The sequence below is a fragment of the Caenorhabditis briggsae genome, assembly GCF_000004555.2.
Source record: "Caenorhabditis briggsae complete genome, chrIV, whole genome shotgun sequence".
In the NCBI taxonomy this organism is placed as follows: domain Eukaryota; kingdom Metazoa; phylum Nematoda; class Chromadorea; order Rhabditida; family Rhabditidae; genus Caenorhabditis; species Caenorhabditis briggsae.
This window is the reverse complement of record NC_013487.2, coordinates 2,071,481-2,094,249: the sequence shown is the minus strand read 5'-3', so window position 1 is coordinate 2,094,249 and position 22,769 is coordinate 2,071,481. Positions and strand designations below refer to the sequence as shown.

At 35.6% G+C, this 22,769-nt stretch overlaps 3 protein-coding genes across 3 annotated transcripts; 2 read left to right on the top strand and 1 right to left on the bottom strand.

Moving 5' to 3' along the window:
- Positions 1–327: 327 nt before the first annotated feature.
- On the top strand, positions 328–4,590 carry Cbr-dld-1 (the record flags this gene model as incomplete). The annotated part of the gene is made up of 7 exons (XM_045244873.1): positions 328–412; positions 626–829; positions 1,697–2,271; positions 2,681–3,007; positions 3,800–3,937; positions 4,166–4,255; positions 4,522–4,590. 7 exons carry the CDS (start codon positions 328–330, stop codon positions 4,588–4,590), a joined length of 1,488 nt encoding a protein of 495 aa, XP_045097335.1.
- Positions 4,591–9,889: 5,299 nt separating this feature from the next.
- Positions 9,890–13,848, top strand: CBG21575 (the record flags this gene model as incomplete). The annotated part of the gene is made up of 7 exons (XM_002632607.1): positions 9,890–9,954; positions 11,959–12,088; positions 12,137–12,199; positions 12,492–12,579; positions 12,858–13,061; positions 13,395–13,483; positions 13,708–13,848. 7 exons carry the CDS (start codon positions 9,890–9,892, stop codon positions 13,846–13,848), a joined length of 780 nt encoding a protein of 259 aa, XP_002632653.1.
- A 1,099-nt stretch (positions 13,849–14,947) lies between these two features.
- On the bottom strand, positions 14,948–21,937 carry Cbr-tag-273 (the record flags this gene model as incomplete). The annotated part of the gene is made up of 8 exons (XM_002632606.1): positions 14,948–15,119; positions 15,373–15,506; positions 16,689–16,894; positions 17,760–18,162; positions 18,552–18,949; positions 19,205–19,301; positions 20,313–20,573; positions 21,812–21,937. The coding sequence occupies 8 exons, from the start codon at positions 21,935–21,937 to the stop codon at positions 14,948–14,950; spliced, it is 1,797 nt and encodes a 598-aa protein (XP_002632652.1).
- Between the last annotated feature and the right edge of the window lie 832 nt (positions 21,938–22,769).

Genomic DNA, 22,769 nt, shown 5'->3' with positions numbered 1-22,769 from the left:
AAATTCTTTCACTCGAGATCTGCACGAGAAAAAATCCGAATTTGAACACCCGCGCAAAGTTGCTAAACAACGCGCGGGGTGTCCAAACGGAGTGTCGTTGCTGCCAAATTAAAGGCGCATTGAGTTTCCCGGCTCGTTGCGTCTCGCAGGGAAGAGCCGCACCGTCGGAGTTTTTTACGGGCTTGCTTTTTTAATTATTTTTTTCCAGCTCGACGGCTTTTTTGCACTGATTTTTATCAATTTTTTGTCTTTTTTAGGTCGAAAAAACGTATTTTTCTTAATTTTTTTTGTTTCAAACTAATTTTTAGGGTTTTTTTTCCAGGTAATATGTCGCTCTCCAGAACCAGTCAGCTTCCATTCGCCAAGCGGCAATTTTTCCAGATTTTGGCCCGAAGTTACAGCAATACACAAGGTAGAAATCGAGAAAGATAAGGGATTTTGCAGGAAAATTTGAAAAAAATATGTGAAAAATCAATTTTTCCGATTTTTGCATAATTTTCGAATTTTCTGTTTCAAAAATCACACACACTTTGAAAAACTCGGAAAAAACTGAAAAAAGTGCTAAAAATTTATGAAAATTCAACTAAAACCCCAAAAAATTAATTTCCAACAAAAAAAATTCCAGATGCCGACCTCGTCGTCATCGGCGGTGGACCAGGAGGCTACGTCGCCGCCATCAAGGCCGCCCAACTCGGAATGAAGACTGTGTGTGTTGAGAAGAACGCGACACTCGGAGGAACTTGCCTGAATGTCGGATGTATTCCATCGAAGGCTCTTCTCAACAACTCCCACCTTTTGCACCAGGCTCAACACGATTTCGCTGCTAGAGGTGTGGAAATAAGTTTAGAAATTGGGGAAATGGGCTGAAAACAACAAAAAATGTGTTTCGCAGCTTTGAAAACCCTAAAAATCCAATTTAATAGCCATATCCAGATCTCTAACGCTTAAAGTTCTATCGAATCGAATTTCGCTGCAAAGTTTTCCGAAATTTTGAATTTTTCGCCTTGAAAAACGTTTTTCACATTTTTTTAGCTAAATTCGATAGTTTAACTACTTTTAAAACGCTCAAGACCTAAAAAATTGCATTTTTTGACGCTAAAGACCATGAAAAATGCTTCTAAACGTGAGAATTAAGTCGAATATTAATTTTTAAGCTTAAATCCGATTTAGGTCGATTTTCAGTGATTTTCACGGTTCTGAGCTGTTTTCTTTGCGATTTTCCACGATTTAGAACCTTCCACAGCGATTCTTCACGCTGGAAACTATGATAAATTGCTTATAAACGTGAAATTCAGGTCGAAAAATGATTTATAAACTCAAAATGGGTTTAGAACCATTTTTTGAGGTTCTTACGATTTTCAATTTTTCGGCGAGAATCTCCGTTTGTCAGCTAGAAATTATGGAAATTGCTTCTGAACGTGAAATTCAGGTCGAAGGCTGAGTTTACTACTATTTAGATTACATTTCGGCGATTGCTTCAGCCAAAAATCGGTTTTGAACCTAAAATTCAGGTTGAAAATGGATTTGTACGCTTAGAATCGATTTAGAAGCATTTATTGCAATTTTTAAAACAAAAATCTATGTTCAACTATATTTTTACAATATAGACCGATTTTTAGCCATTTAGAACAGTTTTCAGCGATTTTTTCCGTCAAAAACAGCCAAATTCTCTATTTCAACTCATTTTTCATTCCAGGAATCGACTGCACCGCTTCTCTGAATCTCCCAAAAATGATGGAAGCCAAGGCCACCTCAGTCAAACAGCTCACCGGTGGAATCAAACAACTTTTCAAGGCCAACAAGGTCGGACACGTCGAAGGCTTCGGAACGATCGTCGGCCCAAATACGGTTCAAGCCAAGAAAGCCGATGGATCCGTAGAGACTATTAACGCCCGTAACATCCTCATCGCCTCTGGATCAGAAGTCACCCCATTCCCAGGAATCACTATTGATGAGCAATCGATCGTCTCCTCGACTGGAGCTCTTTCTTTGGGACAAGTTCCAAAGAAAATGGTTGTGATTGGTGCTGGTGTCATTGGACTCGAGTTAGGATCCGTTTGGCAACGACTTGGAGCTGAGGTGACTGCCGTCGAATTCCTCGGACATGTTGGAGGAATGGGAATCGATGGAGAGGTGTCGAAGAACTTCCAGAGGACTCTGACGAAGCAAGGATTCAAGTTCCTTTTGAATACCAAGGTTTTGGGAGCCACGAAGAATGGAAGCAACATTTCTGTGGAGGTTGAAGGAGCTAAGGATGGAAAGAAGCAGACGGTAAGGATTAGGGAATAGTAAAGTTTCGGGGAGAATACAGTAATCCCAAAATTTAAGCTGAAATTTGGTCTGAAAATCGTCTAAAATGGGCATTTTGACATTTCCAGAAAAAAAACGCTAATCGAAAAATGTGAATTTCTAGCCAGAAATCGGTTAAAAATCGCGAAGTTCTGATTAGAAAATGACAAAGAACAGAATTTTCTGCTGGAAAGTTTGTTTTCTGCTGGAAAGTTGCAGAATTTCTACTAAAAAATCGGTGGAAAATTGTGATGTTTGATCAGAATATAGCAAAAAATCTTGAATTTTCACTCGAAAATCAGTCAAAAATCATATCTTTAAGGTAGAAATTGACCGGAAAACCCTGAATTTTTACTCGAAAATGGAAAATTCCTCAAAATTCAAATTTCAGCTCGAATGTGACACCCTTCTCGTCTCGGTCGGACGCCGTCCATACACCGAAGGACTCGGACTCTCCAACGTCCAAATCGACACCGACAACCGTGGACGCATCCCAGTCAACGAGAAATTCCAAACCAAGGTTCCATCGATCTTCGCCATCGGTGACGTCATCGAGGGACCAATGCTTGCTCACAAGGCTGAAGACGAGGGTATTCTGTGTGTTGAGGGGATCGCTGGAGGACCAGTTCACATTGATTACAACTGCATTCCATCGGTTGTCTACACTCATCCAGAAGTCGCTTGGGTTGGAAAGGCTGAGGAGCAGTTGAAGCAAGAGGTAAGAGTTTTAGGATTTTTCTTGCTGGAAATTGGCCTGTCTTGGCTCAATATTCACATTTTTGCATCAAAAAACGAAGCAATTCGAGCTGAAATTTATAATTTTTCGAGCTGAAAATCAGGCTGATCGGGTCACTTAAAAATTGAGTTTGAATTCAAAATCACAGTTTTTGGCGTCAAAAAATCCGGTTTTTAACCTGAAATTTTGGAATTTTTCAGCCGAAAATCGGGTTTACTGATTAAAAAACACCCGGAATCAAAATCAGAATTCGTATTTTTACAGCTCAAATTTCGGTACTTCGACGCTAAAAGTGCAGATTTTTGATTATAAAAACACCAAGTGTGACCCCAAAAATACCGACTTTTGGCTCTAAAAATACTAATTTTCGGCCCAAGAAATGCCGTTTTAGAGTCTAAAAATGCATGTTTTGACCTTAATACAGGTTTTTGAATCTAAAAACACCGATTTTCGACTATAAAAATACCTTTTTCGAACCAAAAATACCAATGCTTGACTTTAAAAATACCGATATTGAGTCTAGAAACAATGATTTTAGACCCTAAAAATACCGATTTTTGACCCTAAAACACCACTTTGGACCCTAAAAATATTGATTCTATCCCCAAGAAATACCTATTTTTGACTCTGAAAATGCCGATTTTGAACTCCAAATTGTGGATTTCTAACTCTAAAACTTTGATTTTTGACACAAAAAATACCTCATTTTGATTCCTTAAATATCAATTTTCGACCCTGAAACTCCCCTAAATGACAAATAAATCAAAATTTCAGGGAGTCGCCTACAAAATCGGAAAGTTCCCATTCGTCGCCAACTCTCGTGCTAAGACCAACAACGATCAAGAGGGATTCGTGAAGGTGCTCGCTGATAAGCAGACCGATCGTATGCTCGGAGTTCACATCATTGGACCAGTTAGTTTTTCTTTTAATTTAAGAATTTTTTGAATTCGGCGCTAAAAAAGCGGTGGAAAATGACAATTTTTCCGAATTCGCCGCTGAAAAATCGTTCAGAAAATGGCGATTTTATTGAACTCGCGGCTGAAAAGTCAGGCCAATAGCGGTAATTTTTAAACTTTTTAAATTTCAGGCTGAAAAAAAATCAGTCTAAAAATGATAAAACCGTAATTTCCAATGTTTCAGAACGCCGGAGAGATGATCGCCGAAGCCACGTTGGCTATGGAGTACGGAGCTTCAGCTGAAGACGTCGCCAGAGTTTGCCATCCACATCCAGTACGTTGAATTAATGGTTGAAAATCGCCGAAAATCGGCCTGGATTTCGCCAGAAATCAGTTATTTTCAGCTGGAAAAATGCTCTGAAAAATCGATTTTCAGACTGAAAAATCGGAAATGTTGTCTAAAGGGACTGAAAATTGCCCAAAAATCCAATCTTTTTTCGAGCTGAAAATCTGTCTGAGTTTTATCAAATTGAGCTGAAAATGGCTGAAATTTTTTGGACGAAGTTCAAGTGCTAAATTGAAAATTCCCATTATTTTCAGACCCTCTCGGAAGCCTTCAGAGAAGCAAACCTTGCAGCCTACTGCGGAAAAGCCATCAACTCCATCTAAATTTCACCTCTTTTTTCCCCATCCAATTATTGATTTTCCCCCTTTTCCATCCTCCCAAAAATCCACTTATTTTCGCCCCCCTCATTTCACCCCGATTTTTGCCTTTTTTGTGCTTTTTTTTTGTTTTTGCTCGATCCATCCCAGTCGTCTCACCCAATTAGATTATTTAGTAGAATTCGTAAAAAGAAGAAGAAGTCTCATAATGCTCTTTTATTGTATCCCGATTCCTTTTATTTTCTGTAAAAAAGTTTTGTAGGTAAAAGAAAATATGAATCGAAAAAATCCGATTTTTCTAGGAATTAGGGTTTAGAAGACGTTCTGAAGGCTTCTGATTCTGAAAGACGTCCTTTGGAGACTTCAGAATCTAGAAGACGTCATTAGTGAGCTTCAGAAACTAGAAAAACGTCATTAGGACTCTCCAGAACTCGTCGCTGAGGGACCCTTGAATTCAGATGAGGATCTGGAAGACGTTCAAATTCTTTTTTTTTTAAATGTATTCTTTTCATTTTTCTCGTTTTCAATTTTTTTTTAAACTTTTGAATACAGATGACGTCAAGGACGGTTCCAGAAGACGTTGGGGACATCCGGACACTACAAATGCAGAAACAGATGGAATTAATTTTTTTAAATCTAAAGTTTCATATTCAGAAGCTGCGGACATCCGGACACTACAGAGGCACAGACATATGAAATTTAAATTTTCAAAATGTTGGTTTAAATTTATATGACGTCGAGGGGTGCTCCAGAAGACGCTGAAGACATCCGGATGTACAGACAGATGGAAGTTCGAATTTTGGATTCTTGACGAAATTCGAACCAGAAATCACACAAAATCAGTTCTTCGTTGAATTTGATTTGGTAGAGTAGACAACGACCAATTAATTATTATTAAACGAAAAAAGAAAATAAAGAGAAAAAATTAGTGTATCAAAGATCCACACCTACTACCACTATCATCAATTAGTTCTTATCAATTTTATTTTTTCTTTTTTCTTGAGAAAAAAGAACAGTTGGAGAATGTTCAAAAATTTTTTAAAAAGAATTTAGAAATTTTCCTAAAAGGTACAAAAAAAACATACTTGTAACGGGCCGGGCCGGGCCGGGCTTTTTCCCGAGTTTCGGAGGCCCGGCCCGGCCCGGCGGGCCTCTCATTCCAAAAGTTTTGAAATTTTCAAAAAGCACATAAGGGGGGGGGGACCCTTATGTGATTCAAAATTTTTGCTTCCGGGCCTTCCGGGCCGGGCCCGGGCCTTGAAATTTTCCTCAGGCCCGGAATTTTACAAGTATGCAAAAAAGGGAAATTAAAATTGTTTTGAAAATTTTAATAGAAATTAAAGTTTTGAAACAGAATTTTTAAAAAAATACAATTTTAAAAACTTTGAAATTTCAAAAATTCTCTGTTCCATGAATGTTTCGAAATTTCGATACTGGGAAAATCTGAGGTTTTTTTTGACAGGATCCAAATTTTAAATTTTGATTTAAAAATGAAATTATTGAAACATTGAAAAAATTTTTTTTTTTTTGAATTTGAAAATTCGAAAATTTTTAATTTTTTGAAAATGAAATTCAGATTTTTCTGATTTTCTGGAATTTTTAGAATTTCTAAATTTCCGGATTCCCAGAAGTTAGTATTTTTCCTTGAATTTCTGTATTTCTGTATTTTTCTAAAATTCTCTGTTTCGAAATTCTGTTGAAATACCGATATTTTTCAAATATTTAATGCGTTCAATTTTTTTTCAGAAAATATTTTTCGATTTTGAAAATCTTCAAATTCAAAAAATTCAACTTTTTCGAGAAATCAAAAAAATATCATGGATTTTTTTCAACTTTTCTGAAACTTCTTCAAAAATTTTCTAATCTTTTTTTTAATTTTGAAATTTCAAAACCAACAAAAATTCCAATTGTTCATTCTAGATGACGTCACGACGTCGTCTTCTGAATCCCATTGATCTACCTATCCAAGGGCGTGGCGACCCGGTTTTATCACTTTATCACAGTGATTTTTTTCTCTTTTTTCGTTTTTCTGTTTCTCGTGATTCTTGATTCGATTTTCCGATTCGATTCAGATCAAACCCATCTTCTTATCTTTTTTTTCTGATTTTGAAAAAAAATTCGAAAAACTTTTATTTTTCAAATTTCCCCCAAATAATCATCCACTCAGAGTAGATTAGATGACTTAAAATATTTTCAATCTGACTTAAATTTTTTGTCGAATTGGAAATTTCAGAAGACGTCAACCCTTGTGGTTGACGTCTTCTGACCACAAGGGTTGACGTCTTCTTCTCCGTTTAATTCGATTCTATTTACAATTTCGTAGGCTTTTTCAAGGTTACTGTACTTAAAGGAGGGACACGAGACCAAAAAATAGGGGGTGAAACGAAATTGGAGGTCACTAGAAGAGGGAAAGAAGACGTTCTTGTTCATTCAGAAGACGTCGTAACCGCCTTTTTTTTTGAGGAAAATTGTTTTTCAATTTTCTCCTCCTTAGGAATCGTACTAAAAAATTCTGAAATTCTGACGACGTCAAGATGCTTGCACTTTTCATATGATTCCTATTTTTAGAAATTTTGAAAAAAAAACTTTTTTTTTGGATTTTTTTTTTGAAAAATCACATTTTCTACATTTTTTGTGTTAAGTGTCCTTCAAACATTAATTAAAACGATGACGATTTTCTAGGCCACAAACTCACAATTCTCATAGGTGGCCTAGGAAACCAGTTTGTGGGAGTTAGGCCATTCCAATTTTCAATCAAATTGACGCTTTCCACTATACTTTTTCGAGAAATGTCGTCTTGAATTTTGTGCTCAATTATCAGGGTTCCTTTAAAAGATATCAAATATTAGTCAACTGATAATGTGTAGAAAATATTATGACAAAATTTTTATCAGTTGACAGATTTTCGATATCTTCTATAAGAAGCGAGATAAATGAGCTCAAAATGTCGACTGTGTAGCAGCTGGTTGAGGTCTTGCAGTTCAATTGGTACCTCCAATGTTTAAGCCACAATTTGTAAACAAATTGGAGTTCTAAGAACTTAAGATGGTATGAGCTTATTCATCCAAAAAAGTTCCGTTGTGTACCTTTAAACTTTCTTTTCTGTTCCACGATATCGATATCATTAAAGTCGATTTTTTGAAAAATTATATAGTTTCTTAGATATCGAAACAAAAATAAGATAATTTATTAAAGAAAATTTTAACAAGTTTTAAAAATAGACGTAGCAGGTCCCAAACAATATTCTCCATTTTTTGGTGACGATGTTCATCCTTTTTCATTTTTTTTTTCTGAAATCCAGTATTTGTTTTTAATTGAACTAACTAGAAAACTTTATTTGGGAACCTCTTAAAGAGATCTCATAGTCCAAAAATTTTTCATTTTTTGAAGTCCCGCCACAACTTTAATTAAAAAGCAGCGAAACTTACATATGTTGGTGGATCGCCGTAAAGCTTCCGTTCGGGTTTCCTTGGAAGTCCTGAAATTAAAATTTTCTGAAACTTTCGAAAAAATTAGAAACTTACGATTCTCTTAGCTGAACATATTTTGGGTTCTTCTCACATTTTTTACATTAAAAGTATGTTTTGGATCCCAAAAGTCACTGATAGTGAATAAGTTACAGAAAATTCTAGAAAAATCAATAAAAAAGACACCAAACACAAGGCGTCAAGATCTCCGTAACATTGCTGGAGAGAATACTGAGGAAAATCGGGGAATTGTTTCGTTTTTGCCAGGAATCATTACACATTTTGCTTTTCTCTCGGTCTCCTGGAAATATGTGCTACTTCTACTAGCTATCTTCATTTGTCCTCATGTTGGTCAAGGTGGTGAGCAACAAACAGTTGTTGGGTGCTAGTGTAATTTCGAAAAAATTTAAAAAATTAGTTACTGTTTCATTTGGGTCATGTTTTTTGTTAGAAGCAAGGGTTTTGCTAAGACGGTAGGGTTAACGTTTAATATGTTTTTTTCGTAAATTCTAAATTCTCTGTCGTAAACTTTGAGTTTGAAATTCAATAAATTGAATTGCTCTTTTTTTTAAAATTTATCTCAACTTCTGCTTATTTACCTCGATTTTCGCTTGTCTCTCTATTTTACGAACTATCTTTTTCTGAAAATTTGGAAATCTAACCCAAGAGGAAAATGAGCAATTTTTTTACAGCTTCAAAACTTTGTTATCACTGAGCTGATACTGACAAATTTAATGGCAAATTCCAGAGTTTTCCAATTCAAATACTATCAAACGAGTAAACATGTCGGACGAAAAAATGACTTTTCTGAAACATACTTGAAACATGAATTAAGCTAAAAAAATCGAAAAATTTTATTCGACTTACAGTATGGCTAGGTTTTAGACCCAAAATGCATTTAGTAATCAAAAATTCTATATGATTTTATAAACCAATGGAAGCGGAAAAATTTAAATTACAATTTGACTGCAGTTATCTGAAATGCTGAAATTCTGAAGACGTCACAGAGATGTGTTCTCAAAGGTTCCAAGAGTCTTGCCCTTTCTCATGTGATTACTATTTTTGTAAATTTTGAAGAAAAAAAATTTTTTATCACTGTTTCACTTTCTCTCTAAATTTTTTGTTGTTTATTTGATGTTGATTATATTGATCTAGCTTTTGGAAAAATGGTTTTCTTGGTCACAAAAAACTGGTGGCCTAGGAACCCAAATTTAGGACATTGAACGTAGCCGCTACTCTATACTTCTACTTTGTAAAAAATTTATTTTTCCATATTTTGTATGAAATTTGGCCACATTCCGTCAAACATCCTTAGAAACATCTAGTAAAAGTTTTGACGCAATACCGGCTCTCGAAAAATAGTTATGTCGAAAAAACCTATCGTTTACAACCTTTTAGACGGTACTTTACATAAGTTACACGGTAGTAAAAAAAAAAGAATTCAAGCGAATTCTGAAATTCCCTTCTTCTTACAGTGAGGTTCACTAATTCCTTTTCTTCCTCGTCCATTTCATTAACCTTCCCTTCTTTGATTCTCTCTCTCTCTCTCTCTCTCTCTCTCTCTCTTTCTCTCTCTCTCTCTCTCTCTCTCTCTCTTTCTCTCTCTCTCTCTCTCTCTCTCTTCCTTCATTTCCTAATAGCCATTAATTTATCACCCACTCAGTCAACCATTCACTGAACCGCCCGAGAAAATAAGACGTCTTCTTTTTCTTCTTTTAGTGACCAAAAGAGATAGAGAAAAAGTTTAGTTCCTTTCCATTGGTCTCTTTCGGTTCCTTTACCTTAATCTTTGGTTTTTTTCGGTATTCCTCAGAAATTACTGCTTTCAGATTTTCAAAATGGGGTCGTTTGTCCTGATCCTTTGTGCACTTGTAGTTGTTAGCAATGGGATCCATGTAAATACGTAAGTTACTGTAAAAATTATTGCTGTTTTAAAATCAGCATAAATTTCTTTTTCTTTAATGATGACAGTGTTGGATTGGGATTCATCTGAAGTATCAACATCGAACTACCAAATTCCAGGTTTTGTAATTTACGAACAACCAAAATGTATTTATCATTCCGGACCATAAACAACCTTTTTTCTAAAATTTTCTTGAAACTGAAAAGAAGAAAACTGTTGGGAACAATGCTTCTGAAAACAACTGTTTATAATTTTATGAACTATTTGAAACTGAAAAGTTTTGCTTCAAAAACGCTCTAACGGAACGACTTCATACATTTACTCGCACTTTGAGCTCAATTATCTCGGTACCTATAAAAGATATCAGAAATTTGTCAACTGATGAAATGTTTGTCATAATATTCTCAACGTTTTTGTAATAGACCAATAGTTGATACCAGTTCAAGTGCACTGTAACGCTGGCTCAGCTACGCGGTCGTAACTGTTGAGGTAAAGGTGGTACGGTAGTTTCCTAAAAAATACGATGATTTTTCAATAAAATTGACTCAAAGAAAGAATTAGTTCACAGCATTTCGGAACAGAAATTCTTGAAATACATTTTTGTTGAGAAAATGTTCAAATCTCAATGTTTGATTTCTAAATCAATGATTTTTGAGACGAGTGCTGCAGTCATTAGATTCATTACAAAATAACTTGATCATACTCAACACGACAAAATTTCGATTTTAGTTTTTTATCAAAATTCAATATTTCGACAGACAGCGTACGAACAGAATAGTTTTTGTGAGCTTAACACAGGAACAACTTGAAACTGAAACCTACAGTACCGGCCAATAAGATACGGCCAAAAACGTATTTTTCAGTAAATTTATAGCCATTTTCCTTAATGGGGTTATTCATATAGCGAAATTATGTATTGAAATGCATTTCGGCGCCCTCGAAATTCAATGCAGGAACGTCGCGAAATGTATTTCACAGCATTTCGCGACATAACTGAATATGCATTGAAATACATATCGTGGCGCGATATTTTGTCGCGATATTTTGTCGCGATATTTTGTCTGGAAAATGTGATGCACCTTTAAGCTTTCTGAAGGATCGTGCAAATCTTTAAACGTGCATCACATTTTCCAGACAAAATATCGCGCCACGATATGTATTTCAATGCATATTCAGTTATGTCGCGAAAAGCTTTGAAATACATTTCGCGACGTACCTGCATTGAATTTCGAGGGCGCCGAAATGCATTTCAATACATAATTTCGCTATATGAATAACCCCATAATGGTCTGGAGCTCGACTTTGAAGTTTCCGATCACTGTGAAAATTTTGGTGGGTGTAAAACAGACCTAGAAACTTTGCATTCACAGATTTTCTCAAGATTCACTGTTTTCCCGCTTTTTGCAGGGTTTTGAGAGACACCCATTTCGACTCGTTTTTGTACTGAAATCGGAAGATAAGTTGAAAAACTAAAATTTTTCAAAAAAAATTGTAACTTTCACACCTTCCAAAATTAACAAATTGATCGGAAACTTGATTGTCGAGGTCCAAAATCCTGAATTACAAATAAAATTGAAGAATTAATTGTAACCATTTGGAAACAGAAATTTCTAAATATATTTTTTGTCACAATCAATAATTCTACTTCGAAATGCTTTAGATTCATTCTAATAAAAACCCAATTGTTTCCTTTCCATCAATGGAACTTTTTTGAAGTTGAACATAGGAAAAACTTTGAACTGGAATTTTTATTATTTTCCGAACATCAAAAGTTTCGCTTTTTTGTGTTTTTGCCTGAAGACCCCCCCCCCCCCACGCGGTCGTAAGCGTTGACTGTCGACCTACTCAGTGAATAAAGGAGTACGGTAGCTGCACGAGAGGCAAAGTTCACACACATACATAAGCATGAAGCGATCCCTCTCAAACTTTCAAACTCAAACTTATGATCATTTTTAACTCTAGGTAGTTAAACAAGCCGCAGTTTTTAAATGACCTGCATTCCAGCACTGGTTGCGGCACCTCCAAAGTCTGCATTTTCCGTCCCCGAGGTTGTGACCCGAACCTCGACTGCACAATCGGGGTGACCCTTTCCGTCATCGGTCCAAATCAGATGAAAGTTCAAATGGTGGCAGCGGTATGACCTTGATTGGAAGGATGTCAAATTTATTTTTCTTTTTTGCAGACCATCTATCCACCGGTACAACAACAATACGTCGCCATTGCGTTCTCTCATGATCGGGCTATGGTGAGCATTTTTAAAAAGCTCTGTTATCTCGGTTTCTATAAGGGATATCAAAAATTCCACGACTGACAAAGTGTTGGTGATGTTGTGATGAATTTTTTATCAGTTTGGCACATTTTTGATATCTATTACAGGAACCTAGATACTTTAGCTCCTAATTGAGAATTTAACTCTAACCGCATTTTGAGAGAATAACCAAAAGTACTGTACTTTACAACATATTTAGTCAATTCGAAACATTAAATTAGTTCAATTAGCGGTTTCAATTCATGATGAACTATTGACCATTTTACAGGGAAACGATTCGGTCAGCGAGTGTGTCATCAGCAATATGGGGGAATTCGTTGGTTACGAACCGGAAGTTTATGTGTCGTATAATAAAGGTATATAAAATGAAACTTGGTGATAACAAAGTTTTTAAAGTAGTAACATTTAGAAGTATATATTAGTGTCCGAATAGCAACCATATATTGTAGCAATAATATGACAAACTTTTGCAGTGAAAAATATTTTTTGCTTGAGCTAAAAATTCAAAATTTCAAACAAACCGGGCTTTGTACCCATTGCAACCGTATATTCAAGCTTACTGATAACCAAATGTTGAAACAGTAAATAATTTAGCTTGAGCTAAAATTCCAAATCCCCAAATCTAAGCTTCCAGGAAAGTCCAACGACCGTGTCTTCCTGAACGACGACGAGCATGCCGAACTTTTCACGGATTTGTCTGGAGAAGTAGTTGACACTCGGCTAGTTTGCGAGTTCACACAACAGATAATGCCTCAGATTGATAATAAGAATGGCTTGATTTGGAATCTGAATAGCCCTTTTCATATCATGGCAGCTACTGGATCAGCTCAGCCGGATGGTGGGTTTTGTAGTTAACAGACGATGAATACAAAACCGGAGATTCGGATTCTTTACCATTGTTTGACTAATTTAAGCTATTTAAAGGAAAATTTAGGTCATGGTGTACAAAATCCACAATTCGGTGATTCAAGTTCGAATCAGGTATTTTGTACCCTCGAATTGAGAAGTTTGTATCCCTAAACCGCTGCGTACCCCAATGTCCACAAAAAATTTATGGACCTTCCAAATTATTTGCCGTAAAAATAATAGTTTCAGTTTGTTCAGATGACAACGAAAGGATGTTGTCTCTCGTTAGTAATACAGATGTTGTTTCAAACTGAAATATTTCCAGAAGTCAATGCACATGAACTGAACCGTGATTCGCATTCCTTCCCAATCACCTCGGACGAGATGATCAATCCAGTCACTTTCGGGAATGATGTGGGTTCTCATCTTTCGAAATTTCTCTAATAGACTATTTCATTGGTTCAATCAATGAGCATTAGAAAAGACCTGAAAAACGAGAATCAGAACTCAAAATATGAAATTAAAATCGGTGGAACTGAGAATTTTGTAAACATTCAATGTTTTACCTTTTCCTTTAAAAATTGAAAACTAGATTTTTTATAATTTTGAAATTAATTTTAAATCATTTCATATTTCAGTTTGAGCACCCGACTGGATTCGCACCCAAAATCAACACAAATCGCATCGAGAAGCGAGTGATGCGTCCAACGGAAGCACCAAAATCGTCTGCTTTTCTGATACCTCTCATTCCATTCGTTCTCTCCGTCTTCTTCTTCTAGAATCTTCTGTGATATAAATAATTTCGGTGATTTATATTTTTTCGTGTTTTACGGGTTATGTATCAATAAAGGTTGTTTGATTTCAAGTGTTTCGTCCATAACCCTATGTCCCCTTTTTTTGTAAAATGATTGTATTCAAAAAGAAATAATTTTTGAGCTTGAAAAAAGGATAGTTCATATAAAAATTCGAAGTTTAAAACTGGTTAAAGCTAAAAATTATCAAATGCAGTTAAATGGATGAATGCTCGAAAAAATGTTTCATAAAAAATAAAGTTCTTGAAACCGTAATAAAAATTCAGTCTTTCGTGGTCATGGTCAATGTCTTGCCCTTATGATCAATTGATTAATGTTGATAAGTTGAAAAATTGTCAATTTTTATAGTAGAAAAGATTAACATATCGGATACAATATGAATGATACTTCTAACTTTTAACTTTGATCTCATTTTTGCTGATTTCTGTGAAAGATATCGAAAATTTGTCAACTGTTGAAATATTGGCGACATTATGATAAACATTTTATTAGTTTACAAAAATTGGATGTCTTTCACAGGAAGCGAGATAATTGAGCTCAAAGTAGACGGTTTGGGTTGACTTACAACTTTTTAGAGCATTTACGGTATTACTGTAGAAAATCAAGAAGTTGAATAAATTACTGTTTCGTTTTCTCGAAATAAATTTGAACATTGTTAATACTGATGATAATAGCCAAGGCAGAAAGGAATTATCATAAAAGAGGACCAAGTTTTGAAAAAAGGTCCACAATTTTTACTGTTTCATCTAGCCTATGACATTTCCATTGTTTTTAAAAATTGTTCTTTATTCCATAGAAAATTCTTCAAGAAAACTTTTGACAACAATTTTTTTTGAAAATTTTTTCTGTTTTCATAATTTCTTAATTTCTCTGTTTTTTCGTGGGTTTTGTTCAGTGCTTTTCTTAGGTCTATTGGCTTCTCAAAAATCGAATAAGTTTATTAAATTCTTGTTCATGAAAATAAGTGAAAAAAGGGAAAATGCAAAATGAAATGGCAACTGAATTAGGTGTTGTGTGTGTAGATATTGAGCAAGAATAATTGCAAAAATCATAAAATTTAAAAGAATCAAATATCAGCAACTTGTTCTTCATGGGTAGGATCTTCTACATGAGCTTCATTGTTATTATTATTTTCCTCCACCGCCAACATTTTTCGATTCTGGTTCTCCTCCATCAATTTGAAGTGCACTCGACAGTAGAGATCTCCAGATTTCTGACAGCGATGCGCTTTTTCGACTCTGGAAGAATTGAAATTATAATGTGTCAAAATTGATGTAATATTGGTCAATGTTATTCTGGAAATACTCATTCTTAGTAATGTGAATTGCTTGAAAACCTTAAAGTGTGTTCCTCTTTCAAAAAAATTCGAAAACTTTTATAACTGTATCAACTGATTCTTCAAAAATTACTGTTTCAAATTTATGATTATTTTGAAATTATCTTATTTTTTCAATACATACGTTATGTTCATTCGATTGAACTCACACTCACCTCAATGCCTGCTTACAATCAAAACATCTGAAACAGTTCACATGGTACAGTAACCCAAAGCACTGGAATTGTTCAGCCCTGTACACATTCTTGGTGCACAATGAGCATTTGTCGGGTGGTGGGAGGCAGAATCTCTGGAAGAATTGTTGGTTAGAAAAAGCCACTCATTAGTATTTTTTTAGGTTAAAGAGATTACTGTAACACATTCGTTTTGAGGCCAGTTATCTCGATTCCTATTAGAGATATCAAAAATCTGTTAACTGATAAAATATTGGTGATATCACGAGAAACATTTTATCTGTTGACCGATTTTCGATATATGTGATTGGAACGGAAATAATTGAGCTTAGCGATGAATGGGACTCAAACAGTACTGTTAAAATAACGGTTAAGGTTAATGTTAATACTGAAACAGTTAATTTTGGTTAGTGTTTCAAAAACTTTTCAAAATTTAAAAGAAAGTTAGATTCCGGGCACGGCAAATTTTGCATGGATTTTTGCTTGCTAGAGTCTTATCAAAAAGACAAATTTATTGTAATCAGTTTTTGGACAGACACAAAACAAAAAATGAATTAAATACGATCAGGAAAATTGAGGGGGGAAAAGCAACAAGGGTAATTTTTGTGGAGAGTGCCAAGGATATCATGGAGCCTGAAATTAGATGAAAAATAAAGGATCATAACTTTTCTCAAAATTGATATTTTGGGAAAATCAAATAAGGCGGAGGTAGAGGTTAAAAAGAACTATAAAATGGTACCAAATTCTTTGGGTTTGGGATTTGACTATTTTCATTTTCTAGGTAACTTTCATGCTTACATTTAAAGTTTCAGTTGTTTCCAAAAATTCAAAATTTAAAAAGTATCAATTTCGACTAGCTCTGAAAAAGTTTCAGTGATAATATGAGAACTGATGTAAGACCGAAAGAATTAAAATTCAAAACTTGGAACTCAAAAACACTTTGCACTTTGAATTTTTCAAAAAATTTCGATTTTGACGAAAGTGACAAATCAATTATCAAAGGTTTGTACCGCTACAGGATGAATAACGCGGCCATAATTTTTGACTTGAGTATATGAAGGAGTACCGTAGCTTACTGTACACCGTCATGTCAAAATACATACTTTCGTTACCATCAACATCGTTACCATCAACATTTCTACCATCAACAAGCCAACTTTCAAAATAAAGATTCGGGATTCAAATACGCTTGAAAAAAATGATTTGAAAATACGGAACAAGTAACCGCCACCAACCCAAAATACCATATCCCAAAGTGCAATAACCGACCCTCCCAATCACCAAAAAAATCCACGTACCCCATTTCCAGCCTTCTTCTCTGGCATCTTTCCCTTCTCGGCCTTCTTCGCCTCTTTCTGCTGAATCTTCTCCCATTTAGCGGTCATCTTCGACGCGTGCTCTGCTTTGATGGCCACGTCTTCATCGCGTGCTTCGTTTCCTTGAGAGGCGGCCGCTTCGGCGAGACGCTCCTCTTCCAGACGCTTCTGAGCCTCTTCTCGTTCTCCTGGAAATACATGTAGCTTTGTAAAAAGCGATCGAATTGAGATTATGATAAGGAATGTAGATTTGTGGAAATGAGGAAACCGGGGAAAGTTAATAAAAAAGTTATTTCTACCGACTGTCAAATTTAAACCTTAGCTTCGGGTATCTTTAAGTTCAAGCAAACATAGGTGCATCATCTTCAAAAAATCTATGTTTACCAAATGCAGCGAGGTAGTAAATTTTGTTTTCCGTTTCATGATAGTCATAATGATTTTGTGGAATATTGGAATCTGTATTTTTCGATAGGACGAAGGATGCAAATGATAAATTTTGATAACGAAGTGAAACTTTATAGTTCTTTACAGTATTCGAATATTGAAAATGTTATAGAAATATCTACGGAACATGCTAGTGAAGGACCGTTCTTCAAAAATGCGAAAAAAGAAACAGTAGAAAATTGACTCAAAATGTATAACCTATCGATCTTAAAAAACACTGCAAAATAGTATTCCTGTTTCTTGGAGATCATGAATGAGACTTCTGTATACTTTGATAATGACTGCAAGTTTCTATGTGATATAATTCTTGAAATGCTTCAAATGAACAAAGTGACCGAACGCGATAAGACGCAACCAGTGAAACAGGGAAATGGTTTTTTTTGTTCTGTTTCATGAATAACGTATACGAATGACAGTAATGGTTAATTGCTTGTTTTTTGAATCCGAAGGTATTTGATGAAAATCTTGTCAATATCCCATATTGAAATCCAATTGAGCTCAAAGTTCAACATGGGTTATGATGATACTATTATTATGTTTTTTTAAATTGTTTTCAGAACATTCCGAAACAGTAATTTTTAATTCCAAACATATGTTTTAAAAACTCACTCTTCAACGCCTCGAATTCCTCTTCCATCTGTTGTCTCTTGGCTTCAACAACAGCCGCATCAGCATCCGCTTCTCCACTATTCTCAAACTTGGCTTTAAAATCCTTCGCCGCAGTTTTCAAAGCTTCCAACTCTGCCCGATGCTCCGATGTCTGCGTCTTTTGATTTCCTGATTCTCCAATATTCTTGAATTTGTTCATCAGATTCTTAACATCAAACGCGTCATCGTCTTGTTCTTCTGGTCCATCATCCTCAACTGTTCTTCTGTTGATAACCTCAGCGACTGGCTTATCATCCTTCTTATCCCATTTCGATGGTTCTGTTGATTTCTTTTGGTTTGGAAGGACTGGTGTGGCTCCAGATGCATCGATTTGACGGAATTTTTCGAAGGCTTTTCCGGCCATCTGGAAATTCGAACTTGGTTTAGAATGACGTTATAATATTACCAGACTAATTTCTGAGTTTTTACATTAATGAAACCGACAAAAACGCAAAAACAAATGTTTTTTTTAATGTTTAGAAGTTTTTTAGTTAACCACTTGAGCTTATTTTAATATGATGAAGGGTTTTTGATGGGTCAATTTGAAATCAGAAGTTTCAGAACCAGAATATACAATGTCAATCAAGCAAAAAATCTTCACAGTATTGCTTTAAACGTATTTTAAGGAACAAATGTATAATTTTAATTTTACGATCTATCATCTGTACAAGAAGATGTCAAACCAGTCATTAGGAAGTCCTTGACTACTTCTGATCTACGCAGTCGCATATCAAAGAAGTTCAATATCCTTACCTTAACCTCCACCTCAGCTGGATTATACGCCTTCTCCACTCCGGCCGCTCCCTCTTCCTCTTCTTGTGCCTTCGCCGATTTCCGTGCCAATTTATATCTCTGGAACTCTGCTTCAATCTCTCTCTTCTTCAGATCAGCCCTCTCCTCTGCTGTCATCTCCGATTCATCCACAACTCCTTTCTCGAACGTTGCCTTGATATTTCCCAACTGAACGCCTTCTCCCAAATCCACTTGCGTCTTCTGAATCTCCACACCCTCTTCTCCTTTCTCGAATCGATCCTTGAATCCTTTAAGTTGAGAGAACTTGAGCTCATCCAGATCTTTGACGGTTTTCTCGACTGGATTCGCTGCATCATAGGCACTTCCAGCCATGAAGGATTTGCGAGCCTCGGCGGCAGCTGAAAATGAGCATATTCAATTTTTTTTTCGAAAAGATTCTAAAACACCTCTTGGCTTCCAAGTCTTCGTTGTGATATAAGTTTTTCTCACACACTTGAGAAGCGCTCGAATCGCATCACCGCCATCGTCTGGTATTACTTTAAGAAATTTTCATTGGAAGTATTTTTTGGGACAAATAGAATAACAAAAAGTGATAAGAGACGCAGACGATAGTGATGATAGGATTCTGAATTCAAAAAAAGAGATAAAAGTACCTGACGTGCTAAGCTCATCTTTATTCCAGCTACGCTCCACAACCTGGTCGTCGGTTCCATCGCGTTCTTTGAATCGGTCCTTCACGGAGACTCCGCCCTGGAAAATGTTAAATTTTGAGAAGGTTTTTCAGATCTCGTAATGAGTAAAATGTTGTTAAAAGTTGTAAGGTTTGTCGAACCGCAACAACACCGAAAATCCTGTAACAGAAGACAGCCTTAACTTTTAACTTCGAGCCTATTTATCTCGGTTCCTGTCAAAGATATCAAAAAGTTGTCAATTGATAAATTGTTTACCATAATATCACTAACATTTTGTTAGTTGGCACATTTTTGATATCTTGCAAAGGAGTCAAGAAAAGTTAGTTTTACTGTTTGCAAAGATTATTTACCTGGTCATGTTTTTGGCTTGGAGCAAGATAATAATTTGTAGAATTTATGCCGAAAACGAAAAATTGAAACTCATCCCAAATTGAAAAAAATGATGATGTAACAGTAGAATTTTCATGGATTTTTAGTCGTTAGGCCTATTCTCAACAAAAAAACCGCCTGATTGGTCTGTGGCGGTCTAACAACGGCTATCATCCCAAGCACTTTCGCACAGAACAAAAAAAATCTGTTTCACAGTCTGTATATCTATGATTTCGGTTGAAAAAGACATTGACGATTTCGATAAAATTGAAGTATGCATTCCAAAATGAGAAAATCTCCTTACAATTTTGAAGTTTACTGTTTCAACATGTCTAAGAAATTGTTCGGCTCAACCACAATCAACAAAGTTCTTGAATCTTTAACAGCATACTAAAAAAAACGAACCAAAAACTTAACGCTTCTCTACTTACTAGTTAGTATGTAACTTTTTCTCATAGAACTTATCGAACTCTATCATATCCATTTTAGTTTTTTTGTAATATTGGATCTGGACGAAGCTATGGTCCTCTAACATATCCACATTATGAACCAATAGAGCTAACTCATCTGGTTTCTTGTGAAAGATATCAAAAAAGGATTCACCAATAAATTGTCGCTGATATTATGATAAACATTTTAATAGCTCATTATTCGTTGAAATGTTTCACAGAAAATGAGCTAGATCGTAAAAAGCACTCACCTTCAACGCCTCCAACTCCTTCCGTTCAGCCGCTTCTTTGGCTTCAGCAGTCTCTACATTTCCCTCCTTCCACTTATTTTTAATATCTCCAACATTTTCGAAATTGAGCTCCACTTTTTGAGCCTTTTTGCTGTTTCTAATGATGTTCGGGTCACGATCAGCACTCTCACTTTCGTCATCGGAATTCTCGAGGGCAGCTCCGGAAATGAACCTGTCAGCGTTGGCCTTCACTTTTCCAGCGGCAAGTAGATCCTTCTCGATCTGCAAAATTTGAAAAAGTGAAATACAGGAAATTAGGAAATATCGGTTGGCCGCGGCCGGCCTTGGGTTCATCTAAAATCACTAGGACTATTCAGTTTCAGTTTATTTCCCTAGTCAATATTTCTGTTCCACCTAGTCAATGAAACTGTTTCAATATCTCTATTTTCCAATACTCCTCTTCCATTTGGCTGAAGTAACACAATCCATTCCGGACCACCTGGTTGGTCCGAAAGAGAGTGTCAAACATTAGTCACACATTTGTTTATATAAATCTTTTGAATACCTTCCTCTTTAATATAAACATTGAATCCTTTGTATTCTTTTTCGGCGGTTAGTCACCTATATTGGAGTCATGGATTATTAAAAACGATACCTATTGTTGAAATAAGATTAAAATATTTCAGGTTTTCATCGATATTGTATAAGGTTGGGACTCAAAGAAAATAATAATGCATCCTCGTTTAAGATGACAGTTCTCACTTTTTCTCCTAATTATCTCGGTTCCTGTCATAGATACCAAAAAATTGTCAACTAACAAAATGCTTATCATAATATCAGTGTTCTGTTATCAATATAACACTTATTGAAATCTTTTACAGGAAGTTTGTTGAATTGGGTCAAAGGTGAGGGGCCCTATCTATTTAAAGTTTAGAATTTATTGTTGTTACTTTGCGTACGCCAAACTGACACTTCTCAAAACAATATCCGTTTTATGAAAACTGTGAAATTGTAAAAAATTTGGAAGATAAGTTCATGAAATGATAAAGCTATAAAATTATTTGGACTTGAAATAAATATGATATGATATTTTTCTAGTTCCAGAAATTTCTAAAAGTTATCAGTTTATAGTCGTTTAAGAGATATTCTAGACATTGAAATTTCAAAAAGTTTCAGTTTTATAAAAATACTGAAACTGAACACAAATTGTCTGTTTCAGAAAACTTTTCAACTAACTTCAATAATATCGTTTTTGGTTGCTCTGGTTAGGCATTTTTATACTTATAAGTTGAGGTCATTTATCTCAGCTCCTTCAGAAGATATGAAGAATTCGTCAACTAATAAAATGTTTGTGATAATATCACCAACATTTTTATATTTGACCGTTTTTGATATCTCTCACAGAAGTTGAGATAATTGAGTTCAAAGTGCGTGGCTACCGACTGAGATCATGCGGTCATGTGTGGTACTGTTCTTTCAGAGTCCACAGTCCCACAAAAACCTTTATAAAAAACACTCACCTGAGTTTTCTTCTCAACATTATCCACTTCTTTGCAAGACGACTCGAAGTCACCCTTCTTCTCCTTCAACGACTTCAATTGTGCCAATTCATCATGAACACCACCGCCAGCACCAGCTGCAACCATTTTGCGAATAGAAAAGTGAATAATATAAATGTCTCAAGATCTTTATGATTTAGTTCCTCCTCTTCTTCTCAGAAGAATTTCGGATTGTTGGCAGTCAATAGATCGTATAGATGATATAAGTATGATGTGGTGTGAACTGCCTTTCTTCTTCGTTTTCCCTCCAAAATGAACCCCCACCCGAACGCGCGGCGCGGGAGAGCGCAACGGAATTAGGCGGAGTATCCTAAACGACGAGAGAGCGTGGGAATCGAGGAGAGTGGCAGGTAGGGCAGACTACGGCATACATACATACTCTCCGGTCGTTGCGGACGAACGGAGAGAGAATGAGGGATGCATTATTGTTATTATAAACATTTGGTGTGGATCGTTTAATGTGTGAAGGATGGAAGAGAGGAGAACGAAGGTTTTCCAGAGGGCTTTCTAGAAACTTTCATTAAAAATCACGAGAATTCAACTTTGAATTGAAGTCTTCATTTGAAGAACACATGTCACTAGTCAGTGATTAACTTCTGTTCTAGTCAAACAAATCTACTATCAAGTTCTAGGAACAGTAAATTTCTATTTTAATCGCCATTTAATCATAAAGGTCTTTATAGCAATGTCCTAATAATTTTGTCGAATGACTTTTCAGATACCAAGTTTTTGAAACGCGAATTTTTTAATGCGAACTTTTTACTATAAATTTTGTTTTTCAAATTAATTGAAGGCTTTTGTCTTTGATGATCAAAAAGAATGAGAATCGACGTTTTATTTGTGCACACTAAATTTTATAAATTTGAAACAGTTTACCGTAAAACCTCTAATAGAACGACACCCGGATCGTCCACTTTGA